The sequence below is a fragment of the Orussus abietinus genome, unplaced genomic scaffold (assembly GCF_000612105.2).
Source record: "Orussus abietinus isolate OABI.00-Male unplaced genomic scaffold, Oabi_2.0 scaffold596, whole genome shotgun sequence".
NCBI lineage: Eukaryota > Metazoa > Arthropoda > Insecta > Hymenoptera > Orussidae > Orussus > Orussus abietinus.
In genome coordinates this window covers 8,323-34,400 of record NW_019394747.1, presented here as the reverse complement: position 1 = coordinate 34,400, position 26,078 = coordinate 8,323, and the positions used below count along the sequence as shown (strand labels likewise).

The following is a 26,078-nucleotide window of genomic DNA, read 5'->3' as shown; positions in this document are numbered from 1 at the left end:
CCTCCATAATCACGTGTTCACGTTTCAAGTGATTCGATGCACTCAATTTGGAGAAAAGTTTATTGAAAATTTTGACGTATATATAAATAATGACCCTTTCATTTCACCTTAAGCGTCGCTCGATGTTAGCACGTCTTTTGTCGAGGCCAAGCGCGTCCCCATGACGAAGCGTCCAAACAAGCAACTGAAACGCTTACAATAATTTTATCCGCGAGAGCGTCGCAATGCCAGAAACGGCGAGTGCCCCGAAAACCGAGCCATCCCCCGGCGTCGCCGGTAAGGAAGCCGCGGGTCATCGAACAGAGGGAAGCGAAGAGGTGCAAATGCAATGCTTGCGCCGTAAACCGCGATACTCGCAACTCCCCGTGCGATGTCAGACGCACCCTTACCGGCGGCCGGCCCCTCCAAGAAGTCCTTTTACCGCGGCCGGCGATTCGCCCGACCCGAAGGTCTTCCGATCGCCATGTCCGCCAGGCTTTTGCTTTCGCGTTCCCGGAATCGCGTCGAGGCCTGAAAGGAGCGCGTCCATGGTCGACCTGTCCCCGAAGATGATCGGCGCGCCGATCGCCGAGTTGAGGTATCGGATTGGATTGCCTCTTGGATCGTAACGCCTTCATGCCCACTGGGAAGGCGCTACTAATCCTAATATATTTATTAAACATCTACCTAACTATATTAGGCATTTTTCGTTTTTTCCTTATCTCATAAGACGGTTCTCCACCGTTATCACAGCTCAAGTATTTTTGATAATTTCGTTACCCCTGTTTAGATGTATTTAGCAGAAAAACTATCAAGCGGGGAGGATAACCTCAAAATCGAATTCCTCGATTGTATAAAAAGAAAAAATGTTGAAACTCAACGGACATCTCTATGAAGAATTATTTTAATAGGTCGAAGAGCAGCGCGACCTTGAGGAGGGCGGTCGAGGTCGAAGAGCGAAGGTTGATTGCCCCGAGGTTTGAGGTGCGAGTGCGCGCCCTGAGAAGCGGGGCCGCGACCATCGTCTGCCACTCGCTGGTCCTTAATGCGTGGCGGTGCCGCCGAGAGGAGGCGGCGCTGCTGCAGCGTACCGCCGAGCGGCTCGGACAACAGGTGGAGCACCTGCGCCTACAAATCGTGGTTCTGCGACGTCTCTTGGAGACCGAGAATAGCCGGGTGGGGAGGTTGACCTCCGAGGTGCATCGCGCCAAGGCGCAGCTGGACGAGGCGACCAGGGAGAGAGACGTCGCCCTGGCGGTACGGATTGGGGCTGCGCTTTCGTTTTTTCATTTTTCACTTTTTCGATTTTTCGCACTTTCGCACTTTCGCATTTTTACCTGTCGTCCTTTTTTTTTCGCATTTTCACTTTTCGCTTTTTCCCATTCTCTTCCTTGCTTATTATTAGACCCGCGTACTCGGCTTTCGAGGTCGAGTTCAAACTCGATTCTTGCCGCATGCTCTCCTCGGCACTTCCTTCTCGATTATTCGCCGATGCGATCGAAAATGCCGACCCACAACGTGAATTGCTAGATCTGAATGAGCATTTGTATAGATTATAAATGTAAAATTGAATGTCTGGGGCGAAAAGTCCCGAGGGAATATTCGCCACCCTCGGGCCGCGGAGAAAGCTCGATTCTCCGATCAAGCTCCCTGAGTTGGCGGCCGGCCAGCGGTTCGAGGCTTCGCCGAAGGTATATTTTAAGGCAAATCGGTTGCAACCGAGACGAAAAATCCACGCCCGAGAGCTCTCCCTTTAAAAGAGAATCCGCCGAGAGATTTACCGAGGCACCGGGGCTTCGCTCGTCGTCGAAGCTTTCGGTTAAGTGACGCGAGTGAGGAACGCTCGCTCTACCTCAAAGCGCGCCGATCGAGCCGCTCTTTCTTCTACTTTTTGATAAACGACGTTGCCCTTTGCCGGCCATTAAATTCACGATTTAATTTAACTAAAGTTCGCTCGACTTCGCAGGAGAAGAACGAGGTTCTGGACGAGGTGAAACGCCTGAAGGAAGCGGCCGAAGAAAAATCGGTGGCCAATGAGAACCTGAGAAACGAGCTTTTCTCCTCTCGCTCGCAGCTCGAAGGCTTGGATGCGCAAATCTCGAGAGACCGAGAGAAACTTCTCAAGCTGAGGGAAGACAAGAGGATCCTCCTGGAAAAGGCGAGACGAATCATACTTTATCGCGTCTTGGAATTAATTGAATTTAATTTACAACTGATATGTACATAGTTTTTCATTTTTAGATTATCGTCGGGGTGATACCTGTATGTAAGAATCCTCAGAGACTCTCTTAGGCTTGCGTCCTTTCCTCTGATCCCTGATGAGGCCTTAACAGCGTGTTTTGCTCAACGACGTGGCACTTTCTCACCCTTCTACTCTACTATTTATAGCGCGTCCCTCCTTTTGGGCGTTTTCTTCTTCCTCGCTCAACGCCGCCCGACCACCTACCTGTTCAATGGTTTAATAGCGGTTCACGGCTATCCTCTTTATGCTTTGAAATAGAAAGAAAAGGTACCGGCCATTAACTTCCGCGCCCGGGCCCATTATTGCCCATTCACATTCTCGGAGAATTCCGCGTTACCGAGTTTACGGTACGACTCAAAATCGTTTCCGTCGACAGAGTCAGGTTCAACGTACCAGGGAGCGCGGTGAAGAAGTGAGTCACTTGGCATGACTCAGTGTCGCATAATACTTCTCTTTCTCGAAGGGGGATCGATACGAGCTCCGTTCTATTAGATACCATTCCTAGGCTCCTATGTATCCTTGGGAATATATAAAAGCTCGATGCGTTTCCTATGTACTTGGCAATAGCGAGGAAGAGGGACCTCGAGTTAGCGAAGGAGATTAAGCAGGCATTACCGGAATTACCGGGAGTGGAATATTGAATTAGTGATTAATAAGCGTCCGATTTAAATTCCCAGGTTACAGCGAGCGAATCATTGGCTGCCGAACGTGGCAGCAGAGCCGAAAATGCCGAGAGGGTTATGGAAGATCTGCAAATAAAATTGGCAGCGCAGACGGCACTCGCCGAGTCCTCTAGAGAAGAGTCTCAACGACGTTCTAGGTACTTCGTCTCTCACGCGAGGGATTGAATATTGAAATTTTAAACGGACCATTTGTTACGTCACTTGGAAACTCTTATCCCTAACCGATGGGTAATGAGATCTACTTTTTATACAGGGAACTGGAGGCGAAGGAAGCGGAAATGCAGAAACTGGAAAGACGCTTGAGGAGTAGCGAAGAAACTGGACGAGCCTTGAGCTTGAGAGCTTCCAACTTGGAAAATCAACTCATGGACCGGGAGGCTGCACTTAGACGGATCGAGTCTGCCTATAGCAGACAACTGTACGTGAAATACTTTTCTAGATCCAGATGTGAAATGTTACACTTCTGAAATATGGATTTCTTCTCCTAGAACGGAATTAGTGGAACTTAAGGAACGTCTGGTTCGCCAGTCTCAAGAAGTTGGATGGAGCAGTCGAGTTCTTCAGCTTGCTGGCAGCGTCGTCCGAGCCCCACGAGTCATCCTGAGGACCTTATCCTTCTTATCGAGCTCGGGACTGCCACTTTCGTCCTAGGTATGTCAGGAATTAAAAAGAAGAAAAAAAAAAATGAATTAGTTCGCTCGATAATTTCATTTTTCTATTAGATGGAAATTATCTTAATGGAAATTGATGCTCCGGGGTCGAAGAGTGACCACGAGGGACGAGAGAATGAGGGAATACGAGGGACCAGTGTTTTCCATCTGAGTACTGGAATGAAAGTCCGATGGATGAGAAAAAGGAGCGATTTGCTAGGATAATTTCTTTGCCTTTGAGAAACGGGTCGAAGGGGTAACAAAGACGGTTGGAAATCTAAAAAAAAAGTACTTAAAGTAGTCTCGAACTCTCCCTTAAATTCACGAGCACGTAAATGAGGCCTTTGTACGGCGTTATTTTTCATATTTCTACCGCTTTTATATAATACGTACTTTTAATAAAGCAAAGTAGATAAAGGTCTGCCGGTTCCGAAAAAAATTCAACGGTTCCGGTCGAGTCTTATTACGTACGTGATTATTTTTACTTATGTAAGTATGTACATGTAATCGAGAGGATAAAATCGAGATATACCGTGAAGTTTATAAATAAATATATACATACACTCGCAGCGATTAAGTCTCGTTTCACGAACTTTATTTAGCGGATGAGGCGTGAATGAAATTGGACACCTGGGAATAATAACTCCGAGGGCTACGACGCGATTTCAAAACGCGCTTGTAGACTTCCTCGTTTATTATCAATATTATCATCTATACACTTAACTCTAACTCAAACCCGAAATATAATACGATCGATTGCATTTGCCAAATTGCTCGCTGCGTGATTGACACGTCGAAAAGACTGATTTTCCGGTTATCATAAAAATACTTCTCATTCGTGCCCCGGCAATCCAAACCGTCGACAAATCAATACGTCTTCGTAAAAGTAATTCGCCGAGCCGCAATTTTACTGGAGCCACTATGATGACACTTCTCTGTGCCGATAAATCGCGGTCTCAAAAGCCACGGCTTGGTGATCAAATAAACGTGGAACTTCTAAATGATCGACTACGTAGGATTGATAAATAATCGCATATGTACATAAGCAATACCACATGTCCGTTTTTAATACTAACTACATTTTTACATCCACCGTGTAGCACGTGGTAACTTAGAAAAAATTAAACTATCGTCAGCTGTGTTTTAAGTACTTCGCTACTCACTAGTCAGTTCACTATCAAAATACGACGTTCGATTCGGCTTTTGATTATGGACCTAGAGTACAGGTCTACTATGATTCTTTTGCGCCTTGCCGATTTATGTGACGGCGACGCCGCTGGTTATTAAATCGTTAACATTTCTACATCGCTTTGATAAAAATAAGAAATTTAATTCGACCGCAAAATGTGCAGTCGTGCTTGCGGCGCAAATAAATCAACGTGTGTGCCTTCTTCTTTTAAAGCAATGTCAAATACACCCCGGGTGGTTTAAATTAATCGGGACGTGTTAAACAATTTATAACCATCGGCGCAGCTTTTAATAACATCGACGCCTTCGTGTCCACCTCGCCGATTTCGATCGGCACGTGAAAAGTTCCACTTTTAAGTTATGCTAACGTAATGCATACGATCACAATATTATTATTATTGAGCTCTCTAAATTTAAGAGACTTCTAGTTTGCATTATTGTTTCTAGATTCGCCTCGCCGAGCAAAGTTGTCGCTTTCGTCAACTGCATATTGCCAGGGTTTATTACTACAGATTCCTAGAAAAGCCATAGAGAATATAAACCAGCCATGTATTTGGCAATGGAAGGTCCCTCCTTCATTCAGTCCCCATAATAAAAATTCGTTATTTAGTAATCGAGAGCATCCGGCGTTGATTTCAACAATGCCGAATACATGGACGGTTCGCGATCACGTGCTATAAACTTTAAACCTTTAAGACTTGCTCCCCGTAGTTACAAAATTAATTGGTATGCATGTGATTACGTATATACGTTGATTAAACAGAAGTGGGAGAACCATACTTTTGTACATGTGATACCGCGAAATCAGTACAATAAGAAAAAGAAACGGTGTAAACATCATAAAAATGAAATAAAAGTGGATTAATATCATTAAGGATAGTATTTCGTCTTTAGGTGTTCTGATTAGGTTCTAGAGTATTGCTACTGTATATTGAACCGTGGAGCAGATCGTTACGATAACCAACCCTCGGTACCGACAAATCTTGATTTGTCTACTTTAAACAAAGTTTCGTAGACCTTGTTACGACAACCGAATACTGTATTTTCGGCGACTGCAGGCTGCTGGGCATTCAAAATCCTTCCTCGCAAATCACAGCCTAACCCGAAGGAATTACAAATCTCGCTAGTAATAAAATATTCTAAATTACAGATCCAACCGAAGTATACGCAGGTGTAGTTTGTAATTCCCCTTGACACAATGTCAAGTAGCAAATCTGCCCAGCACTGACCGTAACAAAGTAGGCCGACTCGGAATGTTCGTTCGCACATATTTGATAAGGAAAATGGCCACCCGATATCGGAGCACCCTTCCACAATTTACCTTCATACTTTCAACTAGATTTAGACTAGAGGACCTTATCTCGAATGCATCGGTGAAGTTATTAATTAGATCATACCAAAACCTTCGGTTCCTTCGCTGATCGCCAAAAGTAGGGCCCGCTCGAAATGGTCGTAGCACTCGTAATCGGGCAAACAAAGTTGGTTAAAACTGGAAAATAAGAAAGATTGTTTATCGCCCATTGAGCTGTATCTCGCATTTTTCATTGTCTGACACTCGATCTTTAAATACCAGGGACGTACCAAGTATGAGCAGTTGGAAGATTGGCAAACGTAGGCGCTGCCGTGATCTGAAACCGCGGGCTCAATTGTTGGAAACCGCCCGGCGGCAGTTGGGAACAGCCGGTGGTGAATTGCAACAATCGGGCCATTTCCTCTTGAGTGAAGTTGCTGACGGCGGTCCAGAACCAGTCCAGAACCCGAAGGAACTCCGGGGAGCTGCCATTCGCTATGTGGTGGGCTCGTAAATCCGCGACGCTGTACTCTCCGGTCCCACACAGCAATAACTGCATCAATGGAAGAAATTATTGATTGATGACCGTGCCCGGAGAGTTACATCAAAAGCAGTGATCGAGATCCCCCGAAGACTGGAAGTAACGTTCAAGGGAAAGTGCATATATGTCGCCAGTACCTCCAGCTCGTTCTCGTCGAATATCCCGAGAAGGTTGTCAGGTATGAGTTCGTTAAGACCACGAAGGAACTGATCGACTTCGCTACGAATCGAACTTGCTAGCCTATGTTGAGCAAGAGCGTCCAAGTATCGCAACTTCGTGTCGTTCGTGACCCGCAATTTGCTACCACCGGGTATTAATTCGGCGACCTGGACAATTAAATGTGGATCACATTGCGGGTATATTATAAAATTACATTACACTACCTTCAATAATTGACCGTCCTTGTCGTACTCCTCCTCCACGAAGTACAATTCCATTTCTTCGACGTCGTTCTCTAGAATGTACTTAACTTTGCTAAGGTACAAGTCCGGGTCGTCTTGCTCGAAATACTAAAATAAAAAAAATTAATAAAAAACAAGTGGACGGATTAATCGAATTAATGTTGACTTACGCAATTATGCGTACGGTTAAAAATTTATTGGATTGAATTACCTTGTAATGAACCCTAAGACCTATGATTTGAGCGAGGAACGACCTCGTGAACCTAGCACGCACCAATTGTCGATAAGACCCGCCCAGGGCGGATTCGTATAGACATTTCCCCACGATGCGACCAGCAAACTCAAAGTGTTTCAATTTAAGGTGCGGAGGTCTTCTACTGTTAGGATGCACCAAGGCCTGCTGCGACTCTCCGAAGGATGCGAACAATCCATTTCCAGGATCGAACAGAGCGGCGCATATCAGCTCGAACCATTCACGCCGAACACCGCCCCAATCCACTCCTGAAATCGTGGATTGCGATAACAGGATCTCATCTTCTGGGTCCATAAACATTAAAAAAAAAAGGATCACGTAAAAGTACCTTGCTCCCCTTGGAAGGTGATTTCGAAATTCTTGCACCACTCGCTCACCGAAAATCCTTTAGTGGCCTTCATGGACTAAAACGATCACGTCTCGTTTATAGATAGAACTTGAATCGCACCCTTTCAGGCATTCTAATACAATACTAATAATAAACTAATGAAACTAATTTCTCGTGAAAACTAACCGACTCCAAAAGCTTGTCTCGTTGAACCTTCATCGACAGCTTCTCGTGGTAATGTTTCTGGTGGTGTTTCCGCACTTCGTGGTAGAAAAAGTCCTGCTTGTCGGTGAAGGTCTCGCTCCCGCCGATGTTCTTCAGCAGGAACAAGGTAAACGTCGCGGCGATAACATCTCGATAATGTGAAATTAATTCGACGGGCGGCTGACAACCGTCGTCTATGGAGAAGGAGTCGTATCCGTCGTGCTGGTTGTTGGAACAGTCGAAGTGAAACTGCGAATGGAAATTAAAATTCATTAAAACCGATACGCCACGCCACCGACAGTTTTACCTTGGTCGACGGACAGAGTCTGAAAGTGACGAGACGCTTGGGTATAAACTTTAACAAGTACTCCTTGATCGTCAGCTGTTTCGGCGATATGAAGCACATGACTTTCTTCGGCTTGGAGAAACGTTCGCCCTGCATGCCGAGTAATTTGGCAGCGTAACAGATGTCGGGATCTTTCGAGGCGACATTATTGTGGACCATCCTTACAACGAAACCTTGACGAAGAGAGAGAGAAAAAAAAAACAGGAGAATAAGTGACCGCGTCGAATATTGAAACTCACATTACATAGTATCTATTATTGACAACTAGAATAATATCTAACTCTCGAGGACGATGATGTCAAAATCTCCATTATGCAACTGCAGTCCCGATAGGCTAACCGTGGCGTGATAGCAGCCGCCCTTCGGAAAGCTGACTTTTAACCGAATCCTCTGATTAGGAGAGTCATAATCCAGCTGGATGGTGCACTCCACCGCTTCTGGTTCCTCCTTCACTAGACTACCGATCTGGAAAAGCATGGATAAATTAAGAGTGCGTTAAAAGCGCCTCCGCGGCGACGGACTATGGTTTAGAACGCGACGTTACTCCGATAGATTCGGATCGGGTCGCTCGTTTAGAGACTCTGAGAAACCTGAGTTATATCGACACTGTATCCATCGGTGGGTTGGTCCCCAGGTCCGAAAATGCACAGGTTGTCGTACTCATCTCTGGGCTCGATGGTCAGGGAATGAGCGATGCCAGCCGTGCAGACGACGGTGGAGCTTTGCCTGACGAAAACCGTCTTGTTGGGGTCCGGAGGTCCTACGGTTGGAATAAAAAAAATCCATGAAAATTGATTACGACCGAGGGAGATTAATAAAAGGGAGCGAGCGATGTCGATCTTCGCGTAGGCGTACCAGGAAGGAAGTTTTTGAGGAACGGACTGCCGTGCACGTGACAAGAACCAATTAGGACCGCGATTCGATATTGCCCGGCGTGTCGTACGGTGAATTTAACGACGGCTGTGTTAGCAGCCAGTGGGTCGGTCCCTCCTAATTCTATCAACGTTGCGACCCTTCGAGTGCCCTCCGTCACCTCCACTATTAGATTATCTTTGTCACAGATTGGATAGGGCTGTCCGTTGCGCTGATAGAACTGAAAGCCACGCGGAAGTTCTTGAGCCTCGGCGTCAGATAGGACGTACAACTAAAAGACGTTCAAAAGGAGTACCTTAACGGTGAAGGTCATGGTCTCCCCGACGAGCTGCGGCTCCTCCCACTCGAAATGTACCCGACAATTGCTAGGTAATAAATATTTCCCGGTAACGTACTGCAGCAGGGAGTGCTTCGCTTCGGGAGCAAGAGCAGGCTGCGTCATCGCAGCCAGGGTCACCAGTCCCGCCACCGAAACCGACACCACCAGCATTCCACCTGCGGATTGCGCTTATTCGGTGAGGAGATCCCTTTCTTAAATACATACCCTCGCAAAGAAAACGAAAAAGCGCCGCAGTCGAGGCAAAAGAAATACCAACGTTGCACGAGGAGACTCGCATCGCGCAAGAACGCACCCCAGGTCCAAGCATCCTGATGTTGGCTGTTCTTTACCACGGAGCTCCAGAGCTCGGCCTTTAGGGCCTCGAGGTCCTCCTTCGAGGTCGGCAGGCTCTGTCGGGCCTCCATCCACCGGGGAAGGTCCTTGCCCAGAGCCGCGCGGGCTGCGTTGTCCTCGACCCAGTAGACGTCCTCTAAAGAGCCGACCTCCATCTGCATCAGTCTGCAAGGAGTCGGGGAGTAAATACACGACGATGAGCGAGTTAACGATGGAAGAGGACGCGAAAGAATTAAAATAAGCCCCGGGTGTTACTTCTGGTGGTGGTTGTGCAGCCCGTGGTCGGCCAGCCATTGTCGCAGGACCAGTTTCTGCTGCAGCAGCCTCGCAGCCCGCTGCAGTCGCTCCTCGTCCTGGGCCGGCAATTCGGGCAGCGCGTCCACCTCGCCGCAGCTCGCTAGACTCGAGATGCCTGCAAATGAATAAGAAAAAAGAAATCTTAATACACTCGTAGGATGTTGATCGTGCACCCCGTAGTCGGTTTGCCATGGTCGAGGGACCAATTCCTGTTGCAGCGACCTAGCTCGTTGCAGCCGCTCCTCGTCCTCGATTAGAAATTCAGGCAGCGCGTCGACCTCGCCGCAACTCGCCAGATTACAGATGCCTGCAAATGGAGGAAAATTATCAGCACCCTCATGGGATGGTGATTGTGCAGCTCGGGGTTAGTCTGCCATAGTCGAGGGGCCATTTTCTGCTGCAGCCACTTCTAGTCCTACATTAACCAATTTAGCGAGCACGTGGACCTCAACTCGCCTACAAACTTAACGAACTATGGACCAGCTCTCCACTCGTAACTTCCAACCAAGCATCCCTTAACCCATAAGAAAACGACCACCGAGATACGACTTTTCGAGCCTGCGTGATCGTAATTCCAACGTACACCGCGAAACAGGAAGAGCCTCTCCGATTAGCGGATACTCCTGTATCTCTGCCAGTTATCGCGTCCGGTTTCGCGCTGGAAACCTCACGGCAACGTCAGACGTTGCATATTCGATTTACGCGGTTCCATCATGAGACGCAGTGCGGTGATCCTCGGGATCTTCTGGGCGTTGCTGGAGAACCTCGGCGGCACAGGAGCGATCTGCTCCACCAACAAGTACGAGAAAGGTAAGCCACCTTAAGGGGATATGAAAGGGTCATTCTGTATATACCAAAGCGTGAAAATATTTATAAAGCTTTTCTCCGGATTGAATGCACCGAATCATCGGAAACTTTAACACGTGAATATGGAATCCCTAAGGAAAAGCGCGATTCTCGCGAAATTACATTTTTCGAAAAAAAAAAAATGTCTTTTTTGGTTCTTGTCCGAGGTAGATACACATTTTTTTGCGAATAATGAAAATTCACGAGTATCGCATTCTTCCTTAGGGCTTCCATAATCTCGTGATGAAGTTTCAAATGATTCGGTGCACCCAGAATAGGTTTATAGATATTTTCACTTTTTGGTCTGTATATATGACACTTTCATATCATCTTAAGGTGATGTTAAAGTGGCGCGAAGAGGTCTCGTTTATGAAACTTATCTCTGAACTGAGTGTACCGTAACGCTTTAAACCTGACAATGTGAATATGGAAGCTATAAAGGAGGTCCTGACAGCCATGAAATGTCAACTTTTACAAAATTTGTTTACAGATGATTTCCAAATCTTTTGTTAAAATAAAATTTCATGGGTTTCAGGACTTTCTTTAGGGCCTCCATATCCACGTTGTAAAGGGTGAAGCGATTCAGTATACCTAGTAGAAAAGTTTCATGAACGATTGACCTTGCGGATGCCACTTTCATATCCCCTTAAAAGAGGATCCTTACAATGATTTGCCGAGCGCTAATCGATAGGAAGAGTTTGCAGGGTCTGATATACATTCCAGGTCCGAGATTATGGCTGAAGTGTTCCCATTCGAGCCTGTCGGAGCCTTTGGAAACTGGCAACTCCATGGTCTCCGTTCTTTCGATCTCCCTCTCGAATATCCCCTACGTTCCCGACCAGGCCTTCTTCAAATTCGGGAGCGACCTGCTCCTGATGAGCCTGCACTCCTGCGGGATAAAGGACATCCACGCGACAGCATTTGACGGGATGTACAGGTTGAAGAAGCTGATCCTCTCTAGCAACAACATCACCTACGTCCGACCCGAGTGGTTCTCCAGCCTGACCTCTCTGGAACACCTCGACCTGGCGTACAACTCCATCTCCGGGATCGACAATGACGTCTTCCCCAGGTTGGCCAACCTGAAGACCCTTGACCTCGGTTACAATCACCTGACCTGCCTGCCAACGAAGGGGTTGGAGCACCTGCGGAGCATCAATAAAATTCGTATCGAGGGAAATCCGATGAGTCTCACTTGTCGAGCTAAGGTGATTAAGAGTATACGACTCCGTTAGATTATAATTAAATCCAATTAAGTATTTAAGAGGTCGGAAGGGCAGCTCGAAAAGGATACTTTCGAATATATCGGGTCGAGGCGTAAGTTCGTGCGATTTTTATTTAATAATTTGTACGCTCTTTTTTCTCTCTTACAAATTATTGAATAAAAATCGCTTGACTTTATGCCCCAACGCGATTTTTAGTTAAAAATTTGTGCGCTATTTTCTTTTTTTTTTTTTCTTACAAATTATTGAACAAAAAAATCGCACAAATTTATGCCTCAATCCGACAACTATCTGGAGGAGATTCGAAGAACCTAGAGTATCGATAAATCTTCGATCGAGGTAAATCCGTTCTTTTTTTTTCTCCCTTTCTCTAAGTGTCCTCCCTTGAAATGGATATTATCGTAATAACCCTTCCAGGGGAGGACTCCCGAGGGAGTTACGAGTCTTTGGAAGTGTGAACACCGTAATCGCCTAACAGCCTGCTCGGAGTAATGGCGTTTACTCCCCAAACTCGGATAACCGGGGGGGGGAGAAGTTAGGGCGCATTAAATCGAGGTACACGAGTACGATTATATCCGGCAATCTCGGGTTGTTCCAGACGACTCGATGGCTGGTGGACAAGGGGGTGAATTACATGAGCTACTCGGAGATCTCGGAGAACTGGCTGGACGAGATGCTTTGGATGTGCGGATTCGGCGAGCCGGAAGTCGAGGAGTCAGAGATCCTGATGAAGGAGTGCGTCCTTCTGAGCCTCTTTAACCAGCTAAAAAGCGCCCTGACGACCTCGGACTCCTACGCATTCACAGTTTCTGAGTGCGTAAACGAACGCAACGCCGTGGCGAGTTGTCTCCTTCAGAGTGGAAAACCTGGCAAGCCGATAACCAACGGAGAGGCGATGCGAAAATTGCTGCTGGCGGTGCATGGATCGGCGTGAAAGATAAGAAATTTCGGTATCTCGCCACTAGAGTTAATATCGGTAATGTCGAGGCGCGCTTTATCGGCGGTTTACTCGCGGTCTAAAAGGTTCGCTGACTCACCGGAAGAGGCGCTGCCGCTGGGCCGCAGCGACATACCGATGGAGGAGATCTCGCTGTCGAAGAAATCCTTGTCGCGAGCCCCATCCCGACTCCCGGTGTTTTTGTCCGGCATAATTTGAATTCGCACGCCGCCAATTATTTCCCGCACATCCTCTTCTCCAAGCCGGAGCACTTCCTACACTTCTTTTCGCGAGACCCGCGAATCGTTAGTTAAGGACCGCGTTTCACTTTCCTGCGGTCACTCGACGGAACCCCCTAAAAGAAAGATGGCGTCGGCGCGCCTCCCCGTTACCTCTCCGAAATCCAAAAATACGAGGGCGATCCCGAAGCAGTTAAGTCGCATCGTTCTACCCGGATAAGAATAAACGATATTCGTGAGACTTATAAGCGTATTTCATGGAACGGATAAGCGGATTTCGTTCGAGTTCGATTTTTCGCAGCCTGCGAACGATCGCCTCGATCCGTCACGTGAACGACCCATCAAGCGACGCTTTAATCTAGTCTCTAGTTCGTGGTCTACCGTGCACGTTGCTTCATTCCCGTAAACATTTCTGGATTATTTGACGAAGCCGTGTCAAGTGGTTACAGAATAACTTTATCAGCCTTACGGCTGGCCGCACCTGGAGGGAGTACCTCCCTATCGGCCCCCCCATTGCTGGGGGGATTATACACCGCCTATCCCGTCAGGCAACCCCAACGTCAAAGGGGCCCGAAGGCCCATGACAGGCCGGGAAAAACCCGAATGCTCCGGACCGGTCGACAAACCCTGGGGAGGCGCTTGCCGGGACAGGGCCTCCGCGACGCACTCCCCGAAGGGAGGCCGCTTGACCCCACCCGTTGCCCGCGGGGAACCTCGAGGAGGTCCCTCCCCTGCACCCGCNCTTACACGCTTGGTTCTAGAATACCGTGACAGCCGGGAAGTAATATCCCTGGCGCACGCGCTCCGCCTAACCGAGTAAGTAAAGAAACGATGAAAGTAGTGGTATTTCACCGGCGATGTCACCATCTCCCACTTATGCTACACCTCTCATGTCTCCTTACAGTGCCAGACTAGAGTCAAGCTCAACAGGGTCTTCTTTCCCCGCTAATTTTTCCAAGCCCGTTCCCTTGGCAGTGGTTTCGCTAGATAGTAGATAGGGACAGAATAACTTTATCAGCCTTACGGCTGGCCGCACCTGGAGGGAGTACCTCCCTATCGGCCCCCCCATTGCTGGGGGGATTATACACCGCCTATCCCGTCAGGCAACCCCAACGTCAAAGGGGCCCGAAGGCCCATGACAGGCCGGGAAAAACCCGAATGCTCCGGACCGGTCGACAAACCCTGGGGAGGCGCTTGCCGGGACAGGGCCTCCGCGACGCACTCCCCGAAGGGAGGCCGCTTGACCCCACCCGTTGCCCGCGGGGAACCTCGAGGAGGTCCCTCCCCTGCACCCGCGTGGTGCGAGCATTCGTGCAAGGCGCCAGCTGAGACGTAATGCTCCAGCGTGGTTTGACGAGCTTTCCAGGCTAGGTCGTGTCAAGTGGTTACAGAACCGCGCGTTAATATCGACCTCTCGAGACAATTAAAAATTCTCCTTCGCCTCCATTCGTTCCTCCGAGCAACGCTTCCCTTTCGCCGACGAGAAGGTCGCGTCGTCGACCGCTTCAAGGAGACTTCATTTTTGCCGACGCGAGAACAACGGGCCGCTTCTCTAAACGCGTATTCAAAATCATTAACGCCCGCCGTTCGTTCAATTAACACGCATTGAACGCCCGCTCGCCGGTTTCCGAACAGGGAGCGAGTCTTTCGGCGAGGTGACGCGCGTCCTCGAGCCGCCATATTGGGTCGCAGAAAAATGGCGGCCGGTTCGCCGGCTAGATCGATCGCTTCCTCTCTTTCTCTCAAGGTCCGGGATCGATACTTTTCGGAGCTTAATGTCCCTTGTATCGAATCGATAAATCTTTCCCGTAATAAAGCACCGCCGAGAGTACGTCGGACGTGCGGCGGCCGGGATATTTATCGCCATTATCATCGGAGCGCCTGCAGTTCCGGGAAACGACACTTCGGTGAGTAGATTCACGTGAGTTCGCTCCCCACGCCGAACTCGGCCTATGGCGAATTCGACGCTAAAAATTGGAGCGCCGTTCAATTCGGACCCGGAATTTCTCCCCGGGGTACCCACGACGCTGTTCCGCGGCTCGAGCCCGACAAGGCGAATCTGGACCGTGCTCGAAACGAGGAAAAAAAAATATATATAACAAGAGGACGAAACGCGGCGAACTTTCGACTCTTGCCGCAAGCTGCTCGTCCAATCGAAACGTCCAATTTCGCGGTCCAATGGAAAGCGAAAATGGACGACGTTAGGAAAAGATACATTTTTCTTGTTAACTTTGCTTCTCTTTCTGGGACGTTCCTCGAAATCTTGGATTATATTCCGGCTAAAGAAATTTAATCACCGCGCGGAATAAGGGGGAAGCACTCGCGAGCCTAGTGGGCTCTCGACCTTTTCGGGCCCTGCATATACACACTTTTAAAAAAAAGTCATAAAATTCATACACTTTTAGTACATAAGGTTGCAGTAAAATTATAAATTTGATATCTTAACAGTGAATTAGTACACATTTATTATGATATTCTAAGTAAATTTACAACTTTTATAACACCGTGTTGTAATCCTGTGAAGTTGCGGGGAAAAAATGATAAATTTGACATTCGAAAGTCATTTAGTATGAATTGTTTGCAAATTTTTCAGATCAGTTTTTAGTCTTACGATCGTTTACATAAGTTTCTGTTTAACACGTTGAGTGCGGCGTCGGTCCCTGGGGACCGACAGTGAACTTTCCGTCTGGGCGGCGTCGGTCCCTTGGGACTGACACGGCATCAAGAATCCTATATATAAAAAATTGTGCCGCCCAAACGGAAAGCTCAGCAAAATCGGTTCCGCGCTCAACGTGTTAAGGAAATTTAATCGAAATATGACAAGTATCGGTGGTACTGGCGGCGAAGCATTGTAGCGACATTCTTGAGTCCGAGAAAAATTAAAATAATATTATAAATTTATTACACATATGTACTAAACTTATAATATATATTAGACATTTTTTTTTTTAATATGTTATATAATCAGTATACCATGTCTAAATGAAACTTCCAACAAAATTGTTATAAAATTGTAATATTTCTTTGAACAGTGCACGAATCCTTCGGCAAGACTATTTGGTGGTAACGATCCTTAGGGGGGGGGGGATACGCGTCGCAGGCCGCGGCCTATGCTGTCGCGCACATTCTCATGATTATGCATGAGAGCGCGACCCGCGGAGGTCGGAAACTCGGAAACTCGGAAACTCGGAACTCGGAAGGTGGCCCAGATCGATCTCGCCTTTTTGCCGGCGGTTTCGTCCGCCAAAAATGGGCCACCCTCGGAATCAATCTCGCTCTCAGTCCACGCGTCTTCCTACGCCAGAATCCCACTGAGCGCGGCGAGGTTCGCACAGAGCGCGGCGCGTCGACGCGAGAAGAAAATGTGACCGAGGAAAAAAGAAAAAGATATCATTGAACCAACGAGATATATTCGGTTAATTTAAAGAATAATGATTGAACTCAAATGAACTCGGAAAGATGCAACATTTAGTCGGAATGATTAAAAATGATTAAAAACTGCTTTTAAACTCTCTGCGATTTTTCGCCGCAATTCGGATCGGTCTTCCATCCCCTCACGCCGTGACGCGCCGCGCTCGGTGTGACATCGTCCTATCTCGCGAGATGCGTCGCGAATTAATGCGTTTCGAGGTCGCGCAATTTTTAAACTCGGTTTATCCTCTAGGTGCCCCTTTCTCGTCCCTAATTTGCGGCTGCCGGGATTTTCCAAGCGTGTAGAAATTGTTTTTGCCCCTCGTCGCGGTCGCGAGGCTTTCCGTTATATATTTCGACTTTTCTGGTGCGCTTTTGAGCGGCGGGTAAAAAGAAGGAGGGGAAAAAAAAAGAACAAAGAAAGAAAGAAATACAACCGGCGAATTTTCTGAAAGCCCCGATTTTGTCTCCTCGGTTTCCCTTCCCAGTCCTCGTCGTATTTCCTAATTAAATCCCGAGGATCCCCGGCAACGTTATCCGCGTCCTGCTCGCCCTCGATCGTAACGAGACGTTTAATTTTCACCGCTTTTTTACACCCCTCGGAATTAGATCGTGAAACGAGTGTACGAGACTCGCCGTGATAAAAAGGAAAAAAAAGAAAAACGATTCAATGTACGGGAAAGTCTCTCGAAGTTCCGATTTCCAGAGATTAAAGCGAGCCCTCGTTTGCTCTCGATTATTTCTCGCCGTGATTTATCAATTATCGAGGTAAAAAAAAAAAAATACAAAGAATATATATAGCCGTTAAACACCGCAGCCATTTTACTCTCGGGATTTCCGCGGATGTCAAATCATATCATTCCTCGTGATCTTAGAACCGAAGAGAGGACAAAAGTCAAAACCAAAACACCGGAGACATTTTCCTCGGCTTGATAACGCCGCGCGCCATTGTCGGCCATTTATCGATCATCGTTTCGGTAACATTATATACAATCGACCTCGGGACGACCTGCACGTACCCAAGCTTTGTCTACAGATAAAACAATCGATCCCCGCGCGATGTTTCCCGGAAACAAGGGGCGCTTTGAAAAAGGGAAGGGAAAAAAGAGAGAAAAAGAAAAAAAGAACGAAGAAATTCAAGCCTCGCTTTCCAGAGGTGCAATTCAAACGAGACCCCCGGAATCGCCAAGGCTGCTGCATCGACCACCTCCCGGTGGTGCAAGGGCGGTGGTGCATTGTCTCTATTTCATTACACCATTCGAGGAGGACTCCTGTCCGGCTCCCGAGGGAAGACGTGCGCTAATGCGTGCGACTGCACCAAGTGCATCGCCAGGACTGCAGTACACGCGGATTTCCGGTTTCCGGGGCGACCTCCGGAATTACGGGCAAACCGCGGAAGCTTTTTGGGGCGGACGAAAAAATGACCGGTCGAAATTGCAAATGGAAGGAGGGAATGCTTTTTCGAAATGCTTCTCCCTTTTTTACTATTAATGTTTTTTGTCTAACGTTACTGCTCCGTCAGGACGGGTTTGTTGAAGTTAATAAAATACATTATATTCAAAGTCGCGATTTGTAGCCAGTCGGTTTCATTCCATCGTTCGATCATATCTTGCTTTCTTAGGGCGATCGATAAAGTTTATAAAACATATTTTAGTATTTTCATAGACAATGGGAGTCGCGATTTGCGGACTGTCGGTTTCAAAATGGCGGATACGTGAAACGGTAAGGCGATGCGCCGAAGTGACAAAAGAAGTCGCCTCGCGATTAGGCGACTTCCCGCGTGATATTTCATATTTCGCTCTATCAGGGCGACCAATAAAGTTTATAAAACATGCCTTGATATTTTGATAGGCAACGGGAGTCGGTTTCAAAATGGCGGATACGTGAAACGGTAAGACGATGCGCCGAGTGCATCGCGTTTTATTTCTCGCGCCCCTCAAGATGGCCGAAGTGAGAAAAGACGCCACCTCGCTGCTTGGTGACTTCCCGCGTGGTATTTCATCTTTAAGAGGAGCACATCTTAAGCCGAGGATAAAATACATCGTTTGACACACGGGGCTTGCATACCGGGTGTCCCTATGACGAGGCTCAAGTTCCTAATAACTTTCGGACGTTCTTCCCGATATTCCCACCCTCTTCCTCTCTACCCTACATCCCCGGCAATATCGAAAAAGAAATCGCCGATTTTTCAGCTCGACTTGAAATGAAGAAAGCTCACCTCTTTCGTCGTCCCCATCGCGATTTAGAGAGAGCGAGAGACCCCATATTAAATATCAACCCTCTCGTGGCTCCTCAATTTTTTCCTTTATCACGGCCACCGCAATGATTATCCGCATTCCTTTTATATTCCCGTATTTCATGCATCACTCAAGGTTTCCCACATAAGAAATCAAGGGAATTTCAATTGTTTTCCTTTCTTATTTACTTTAATGGAAAGAGATCGTTAACCAAGGAATTTCGCCAGGTTAACCTAATACTTTTCCACGTGGCCACGATTAAACGTACGATTTTGTCGATTCAAATTGCAATGAAAAATCTTCCATCTTTTGTCGATTTACCCGAGAATTGTACTTTTCTTGATTTAACCGAGAATTGTATTTTTTTTCTTTATTCATTTAACCGAGACTTACATTTTCATCGCTCGAGCCTGGGAAAATAATATTTCTACCGGTTGTTTTTAATTAAAGGGCCTCGCTCCCGCGATCATCGGCGAACCTGGCAGCGACCTAGAGTGCCTTTCGCGGTGTTTCGAGTTTTCGAGTTCGCCGGCCATTTCGGGGATACGAGTTTCCGGCTCTGCATTTCGGGGGGAGGGGCAGCCGGAAGTGCAGCGATACGCGGTCGTCCGCACTCATGCTCGCTCCTATACGGAGATACGAGATACGCGATAGGAGATACTCGGATGCACCGAACCACTCCCGCCCCGACTAGGGAACGCGGGCGCGAGACACCCTATTTCCTCGACGTGTCGCCTTTGGCCTGAAATTTTATTTGCACGACTCCACCCCTCCGCGTTCTTCAATCCCCGGATATAAATCCGCCGACCGGAGCCGATCTTTCATCCCCCGGTATTCCCTTTGCCGGTAAACTCTTCCCTCTCTCGAAATCCACGCCCGGAGGAAGATGACGAGATGCTTCGTGAAAGGGTTCCTTCGAAGGGTAGGGAAAAGTATAAAAAACCTCCCCTGGTAGCTAGAAACGATGAAAAGGAACCGACGTCGAGATCCACTCCGTTAAAAAAAAAAAATAAATAAAAAAAGGAAAAATACATTACACCGTCAAACACGTCAAGGTATTTCCCAAAACACTTTTCCACCCACGTGCCCGATTGCGCGTATTTTCAGAATGAGGTAGAATTCACAAGCCCGTTCCCTCAAGAAATTCCAGTATTGCCAGGAATTTCCCCGTAGATATGTCCTTTGAAATTTACACCGAAAATTTACAGGAATTTTTCATCGGACCGGAGAGATGTTTCATTTAAGGGGATGTGAAAGTGGCATCCGAAAGCTCAATCGTTCATAAAACTTTTCTACGAACTGGGCGTCTCAAATCGTTTCATACTTTAAAACGCGAATATGGAAACCCTAAGGTAGGTTCTGAAACTCGCGAAATTTAATTTCTTTATAAACTATTTTTAAAATACCTATAAACAAATTTGAAAAGAATGGAAAATTCATGAGTTTGAGGACCTTCCTTATAGGCTCCCTATTCACGTTGTAACGTGTCAAACTATTCGGTAAATCGAGTTGGGAGATAAGTTTTATAAACAAAGCCTCTTCGATGCCACTTTCACATCACCTTAAATCATGCCAGAGAAATGCTCGGTTAATTCACGGAATAATTATTTTTGACTCGATCTCGATGAATTCGCGGGATGAATTTGAATTCACTCGAGTGGATCCTCCGAATCGGCGGAAATATTTCTTCGGTTAGATGGATTGTTATTTTTCCTCGGTTTTCATTTCGAGCGTCGTTAATTCCCGCCTTGGTACACCTGTAACGGAGTGTTAGGGATATATCGAGGCGTTTTAACATTTACGGGGTCGTCTATAGAACGCGTGAGAAAGTCACGCAAAGGGCCGAACGAGTCGTCAAATCGACTATCGTTTCTCGTCGTCCCGCCGATATATGTGCACCCAGGGTCGTTCTTGCCGTTGGAAAAGTCAAGGGCGAGGCCTCGCGGATTAACCTCTTCACCTACAATATCGTGCGAGAGACGTGGTATATCAATCGGGTCAAACGTAAACAAAAGGCGTGAGAGACGTGGTATGTCAATCGGGCCGAACGTAAACAAAACGTATAAGAGACGCGTGAGACTGAACGTTCAACCAGACCGTGAAATGGCCCGACGTATGACCGACATTTTTGTTGTTTATTACACGCGCCATTGGAATTTAAATCGTAAGGCAAGGGGTTAATCGCGGCCATCGTGGCGGCTCGTATCCTCCTTTCGATCGTTTCGATGAGGAAATAGCGATCGAGGAAAAGAAACTCGAGCCGAGGTCGGGAAAAGCCGTCGAAAGAGCTGCGAAATTCCGGACCGCCAATCGTGCCCGAGTAGCGATCCGCCTGCGGAATGTCACGCAATGCAGACTTTAGGAAAATCGATTTGCCTTGGCGATTGCACCTAGGCTCGAAACGAATCGCCCGAACGCGTCCCCAGAAATGGCATCGATGCTGAAACACTCTACCCTGAACCAGAAAAAAAAAAAACATGTTCACTGAGCCAAAGAAATATTTTGTCAATTCAAAGGATAATTATTTCCCTGAAATGCCGTCGAATAAATTGGACGCGGAGTTCCTTCGGAATGGTGCGACAGCCAAATAATTATTCTTCGACTAAAAACCTATAGATTTCATCGGCACTATTCGAAAGGAGAAAAAAAGCAACTCTTAGGTTGGGTACATTTTTCATTTCCAGAGTAGAAGACGGCCATTCTGATTTTTCTATTATTCATTAAACCCGTGATTTTTTTTCCATTCATTTCTTTTTCCATTCCCTTCTCTCAATGCCTTTACCGAGTAGATTCCAAGAGACACGCCCGTAGAAGTTCAACTTATAAAAAAACAAAAAAAAAAAGCCGAAAAGGAAAAACATAAAGACGGTGCGCCTCAAAAGAGATGAAGGATAAATTTCCGGAAAGTTGAGGATACCTTTCCAAAAAAAAAAAAAAAGGAAAGAGCGAGGATTCGGGTCTCGAAAGTGAGATCTCTTCAAAAAGTTATTCCTACGATTATATCGATCCGCACCAAAATTGTCGCATTTCATTCCTTTTTACTCCACACCACGTCCACCGCATCCTTTGGCCTCTTTTTAAGCCAGCGACGGCGAACTTGGGAAGAAGTAGTCGCGAACAAGAAGCAAGATGGCGCTATGCCGGGAATCGGGGGAATCGATTTTGCGTCTTAGCCTCGAGCCAAGAGCCCGTCCGCGGGGGGAAATGTCACCGAGAACGAGTGCATCGGATAGAAAATCGTCCTAACGCGCGTTAAATACTATCCATAAACCGGTAACGTTCAAGACGACCGGAAAAGTGCAAGGAACGAAGACGTCGACTTCCCATCGCCCCGGCCATCTCGTAAGAGCGCCTTTCCGGCGACTTCGATGCCACTTCCGATTGAAATTTCAATATCGATTCCACCCGAAATGTCGTATCTCGCGGTAGGACGAGATGCAAGAGGATGGCGGACAGATTTGTCTGGCTTTTATCGAGCCAGGGGCGATTGGAGATTGTCCGGCCGTCCGTTCGGAAGATGAAACAGACTATCGGGGTTCCGGGAGCGAGTCGAGTCGTTTGATTGCCTCTGATCGGTCGATTAATCCGGCCGCAATCCGATCCGTTCAATTACGCCGAAACCCGGCCTCGGGAAACGGTGCTCTTTGATCGCACGTCCCACCGGGAAATGATTTTCCCCGCCCATAACCGTGAAAGATGAAATCGCCGATCGCCTTCGATCGTCAGGTATCGATCTGACCGCCGTGCGACAATTATTCCGCCGTTAAAATGAAATTGCGAAGCCCTTCTAGGACCCTTTAGAGAGACTCTCTCTCTTTCGAGCGATTCAATGCCCGGATCAAATTATTCGAGGCGTCCTTATCGGAGTGATCGAGTTAGTCGAATTCGACGTTTCGGTCGCACGTAGGGTGCCTATCTGAAGCAATTTGAGTCCTGTTTGTACATGCATCTGTATATTCCTTCGGAAGTGCCGTAACATAAGCTCGCTTTTGCCGGTCCATATGTGCACCATGGTGCATGCGTATATATGTATACCACTAATCGAGCGGCATAACGTTTGCCGGTGCATATGTGCATCATGGCGCACCCCGGCTCGATCGCTTCTAGTATAAATTCAGGCCCCTGAATTAATTCCCTCGAATTTATCCAAAATTTACATTAAATTCCTCCGCCCTCGAGTCCGACATATGCACCGCGACAAAAGAGTTATGTTAATTTCAATAGTCCCAGCCCCTCGGAAAATGCCGATACAAAGGCCCACGTAATCGGAAGTGTAAGTGAAAGTGTCGTATTTAAACTCGAGGAAAAAAAGTCCCAACGAGGATGAAGATAACAAAAAGAAAAGGATTCGTGGATAAAAAAAAAAGATTCATTTCAAAAATGGAGGAGAGAAAAATCCCGTTATCAGAAGTGGAGATAAAAAGGAAAATGGAGATGGGTGTAAAAATTCATCCCTCTCTTGTCTTAGCTCCTTGCACTATATTCGCAAGATTCGGGTTTAATTATCTTTTCTTTCTCCACTCTTGCGACTCGAGGGCATCGAAAGGAGATGGAAGTCGTTTATTATCGCGACGATCGATTCGTTCGGATCGATAAGCGGCTCGATTTCCCGACAGCCTCGCCGCCTCGTTGGGTCCAATTAAAAAAGGGTCACCGGTTGCCGACATAATATTATGCCGCGCCAGGCGAGTTTTCCCACCTTTCACCCAGGCGACCTATGACCTATGACGGGACGTGGTAACAATTCAGGCCCTGTTCCCATGAAAAGTTCTCGAATGAAAAAAGCTGGCGGATTAATCGGAGGACCGAACGAGCGACACACTTCGGCCCCGGAAAACGGAGAGGGGACGGAAATTCCGTTGTCCCGAGGGAGATCTCTCTTTCCGCCATATCCAATGCCCGCCGCGAATAAAGAAAAAGAAAAAGGAAAAAAAAAAAGAGGATGAAGAAGATCAAAACGAGGCAAAAGTTCTCGAAGACCTGACAATTTTTTCCTCGAAGTGCGGTATTAGATCCCACCGGAGACGCTTTACAGTGATCGCGGAAAAGCATCAAGAAGCTATGTACTTCGGTACACTCATCGAGTAGCCATTACTTTCACAAGTGCTTTCTGCGGCGAGCAGCGAGAAGCAAAATCGGTCTTGGTTCTCGGGCGCTCTTTGTCTGCTACTTGCCCGGTACAGTTCTGGACATTTCTCCAGACGAATATCCAAGATTAAGCCCAAAATCGATTTTATCCACCGCTAGTGAAATAAATCTCAGACGCCTCTATACAGCCTCGTATACAGACGTTAAAGTGACTAGGATTACGGGGTGAGTGCTCCGGTTAACGAGGCGAGCCGAGTCGAACGGAATCGATCGGATCTAACGGAAATCGATGGGCGAGTTTCTCGATCCGCGGACCTTGATCCAAGGGGAGCCGCGCACACGGTGGCTCCGCCTTGGGGAGCGTTCTAACCTCTCTTCGGGACAGCCGGAGGTCGGCAGGGGGCGGCAGCCGTGTCAAAGGGCGCGGGGGTTCCCAGGAGCGGCGGCGTCGAGCTTGCGCGCGCGAGTGGACCGCCCGGAGACCGGCATGGTGCGACCGTCATCAACGGGGCGATCGAGAGAGGTGCGCGGCGCTGCCGACGTCCGCTCGGCTCCAAACGCGGCGGTCGACTGCGTGGCCCGCGACCGCGGCGTCGCTCCCTCCCCTCCCGAGCGGTCACTTTCCGCTAAGCCGACCGGCCAGCCAATCAGCGCGCTCGTTTCGGACGCGGCCTCCCCCCACCCCGCGGCCCCCGGAGGTGGATAACCTATCCCGGGGAAGATCGCGACGTGAGTACTTCGACCGATCCCTCGCGATTGTTTCCGGTAATCGTTTCAGCCTGCCACGCCAATTTCCTGATATAAGCCTTTATCAATGGGTGATTTCTTAACAGAGATAAGGAGACGAGCAAAGGACACGTCGTGATATTCTCGACCATATACAATCAACAATCGGCCGCGAAGTTGTTGACTTTTGTCCTACGACTTTCAAAATGTCTACCAATGGACGGGACTTCGCAACCGTGCTAAATTTCTCCGGGCGAATTTACAACGAGAAGAGGAATCTCAGTGAACCAAATGAATATTCTGTTAATTCAAAGAAGAATCATTGAACCGAAATGAGCTCGAATAAATTGGATGCAACGTTTATTCGGAATTACGACAATTAATGTGAGTCATGCTTGAAATTAAAAAAAAATATATATTTTTTTCTTTTCTTTAGGTCAATAAACTTTTTTTCTTTTGTCTCAGGGATAGTATGCGGACAAAAATCCGGATGAACTCGAGAATTGGGTCCCTGGAAAAGGGGTAGATTGAGATGAATCGTGATGCGGAAACAGGAAAGGAGGGTCCAGGAAACGATGCGGCCGGTGATGGATGAATCAGGAAATGCAGGTGAAGCATGTAGATCACTTATGAACCAGAGATTGGAGGTGAAGACTGGAGTTCACTTATGAGCCAGGGAATGCAGGTGAAACGTGGAGATCACTTCCGGGACTAGCTTCGACGACGTTTCGAGGAAGGAACGGCGATTGGTCTCTTTTTAACTCCTCCCCATTGTCCAGCGGCCCCTTTCTCTTGTTATCCTTTTGTGCGGAGAATAATGCTCGCGATCCATTTGCAGGTGTCGCCGGAGGACTGGGAAAGGTCAAGATCGTTATAAATCTGCGGAAGTGCCTCCGGCCCTCGGGGGTTGGAAATCGAGTTTCGTTATACGGCGAAAGGGGTATATACCGGTAATGCATCCGACCTCGGTTACCTTTTCAGGGAATTTGCGATAAGATTAGAAACCCTTTCCCGTCGTCCTGTCGCCGTCAGGACGTTGCCAGAGTACGTACGGTTTTAACCCGTTAAAATCGAACGCACTCGAAGGGTTAACAGGAATTGCGAATAAAGTTTCAGGAAATTACGGTCATTACGCCGCGGTATCGACGCGCGATAACGAGACTACGGGACAGGGTGATTAATCCTGAAATGTGCTACGAGCGGGACCAACCCACCGGTAAATACATAACGCCATTTGCAGATGTATCGCTATTCGTACATACCGAAATCGGGTAACCAGCGATCATCGCGCTATCCCAATATTAGCACGGAGGCAAAACGTGCCCCATGGTGAGAATTCCTCGAATTCGATATAATATTCAACGAACGGCGTGACATGGACATTGGAAATTCCCTCCTGTAATGAAACCAAATTTATTAGCT

The 26,078-nt window shown here is 47.6% G+C and overlaps 3 protein-coding genes across 5 annotated transcripts; 2 read left to right on the top strand and 1 right to left on the bottom strand.

Moving 5' to 3' along the window:
- The first annotated feature begins 224 nt into the window (after nucleotides 1–224).
- Nucleotides 225–4,555, top strand: LOC105701508 (alpha-internexin). Its single transcript, XM_023433159.1, has 7 exons — nucleotides 225–577; nucleotides 891–1,236; nucleotides 1,946–2,137; nucleotides 2,899–3,041; nucleotides 3,158–3,322; nucleotides 3,393–3,555; nucleotides 3,627–4,555. The coding sequence occupies exons 1-6, from the start codon at nucleotides 225–227 to the stop codon at nucleotides 3,553–3,555; spliced, it is 1,362 nt and encodes a 453-aa protein (XP_023288927.1). The 3' UTR covers nucleotides 3,627–4,555.
- On the bottom strand, nucleotides 4,234–24,496 carry LOC105701519 (apoptosis-resistant E3 ubiquitin protein ligase 1). Of its 3 annotated transcripts, XM_012428324.2 has the most exons (16): nucleotides 24,301–24,496; nucleotides 13,056–13,310; nucleotides 9,908–10,064; nucleotides 9,576–9,817; nucleotides 9,275–9,474; nucleotides 8,962–9,199; nucleotides 8,697–8,866; nucleotides 8,388–8,571; nucleotides 8,068–8,279; nucleotides 7,743–8,009; nucleotides 7,557–7,632; nucleotides 7,187–7,476; nucleotides 6,958–7,083; nucleotides 6,712–6,900; nucleotides 6,324–6,586; nucleotides 4,234–6,231 (listed from the first exon to the last, which is right to left on the bottom strand). In XM_012428324.2, the coding sequence occupies exons 2-16, from the start codon at nucleotides 13,165–13,167 to the stop codon at nucleotides 6,129–6,131; spliced, it is 2,829 nt and encodes a 942-aa protein (XP_012283747.1). In that variant the 5' UTR covers nucleotides 13,168–13,310; nucleotides 24,301–24,496; the 3' UTR covers nucleotides 4,234–6,128. The 3 variants fall into 3 exon arrangements, with proteins under 3 accessions (XP_012283747.1, XP_023288928.1, XP_012283748.1); XM_023433160.1 differs by lacking the exon at nucleotides 24,301–24,496 and having other exon boundaries at nucleotides 13,056–13,851; XM_012428325.2 differs by lacking the exon at nucleotides 24,301–24,496 and having other exon boundaries at nucleotides 9,612–9,817; nucleotides 13,056–13,851.
- Nucleotides 10,108–13,435, top strand: LOC105701520 (leucine-rich repeat transmembrane neuronal protein 4). The gene is made up of 3 exons (XM_012428326.1): nucleotides 10,108–10,759; nucleotides 11,519–12,003; nucleotides 12,617–13,435. The coding sequence occupies exons 1-3, from the start codon at nucleotides 10,663–10,665 to the stop codon at nucleotides 12,950–12,952; spliced, it is 918 nt and encodes a 305-aa protein (XP_012283749.1). The 5' UTR covers nucleotides 10,108–10,662; the 3' UTR covers nucleotides 12,953–13,435.
- Nucleotides 24,497–26,078: the final 1,582 nt, after the last annotated feature.

What these genes read in the sequence shown, in the direction of transcription:
- LOC105701508 (XM_023433159.1), top strand. Translation starts at nt 225, where the DNA reads ATGCCAGAAACGGCGAGTGCCCCGAAAACCGAGCCATCCCCCGGCGTC. An exon ending in AGAGAGACGTCGCCCTGGCG is followed by an intron (nt 1,237 to 1,945) that starts GTACGGATTGGG and finishes TCGACTTCGCAG; the next exon opens with GAGAAGAACGAGGTTCTGGA. An exon ending in AGAGGATCCTCCTGGAAAAG is followed by an intron (nt 2,138 to 2,898) that starts GCGAGACGAATC and finishes TTAAATTCCCAG; the next exon opens with GTTACAGCGAGCGAATCATT.
- LOC105701520 (XM_012428326.1), top strand. Translation starts at nt 10,663, where the DNA reads ATGAGACGCAGTGCGGTGATCCTCGGGATCTTCTGGGCGTTGCTGGAG. An exon ending in CACCAACAAGTACGAGAAAG is followed by an intron (nt 10,760 to 11,518) that starts GTAAGCCACCTT and finishes TATACATTCCAG; the next exon opens with GTCCGAGATTATGGCTGAAG. An exon ending in GTCTCACTTGTCGAGCTAAG is followed by an intron (nt 12,004 to 12,616) that starts GTGATTAAGAGT and finishes GGGTTGTTCCAG; the next exon opens with ACGACTCGATGGCTGGTGGA.
- LOC105701519 (XM_012428324.2), bottom strand. Translation starts at nt 13,167, where the DNA reads ATGCCGGACAAAAACACCGGGAGTCGGGATGGGGCTCGCGACAAGGAT. An exon ending in CAGCGGCAGCGCCTCTTCCG is followed by an intron (nt 10,065 to 13,055) that starts GTGAGTCAGCGA and finishes ATTCATTTGCAG; the next exon opens with GCATCTCGAGTCTAGCGAGC. An exon ending in CACCTTCCAAGGGGAGCAAG is followed by an intron (nt 7,477 to 7,556) that starts GTACTTTTACGT and finishes CCACGATTTCAG; the next exon opens with GAGTGGATTGGGGCGGTGTT.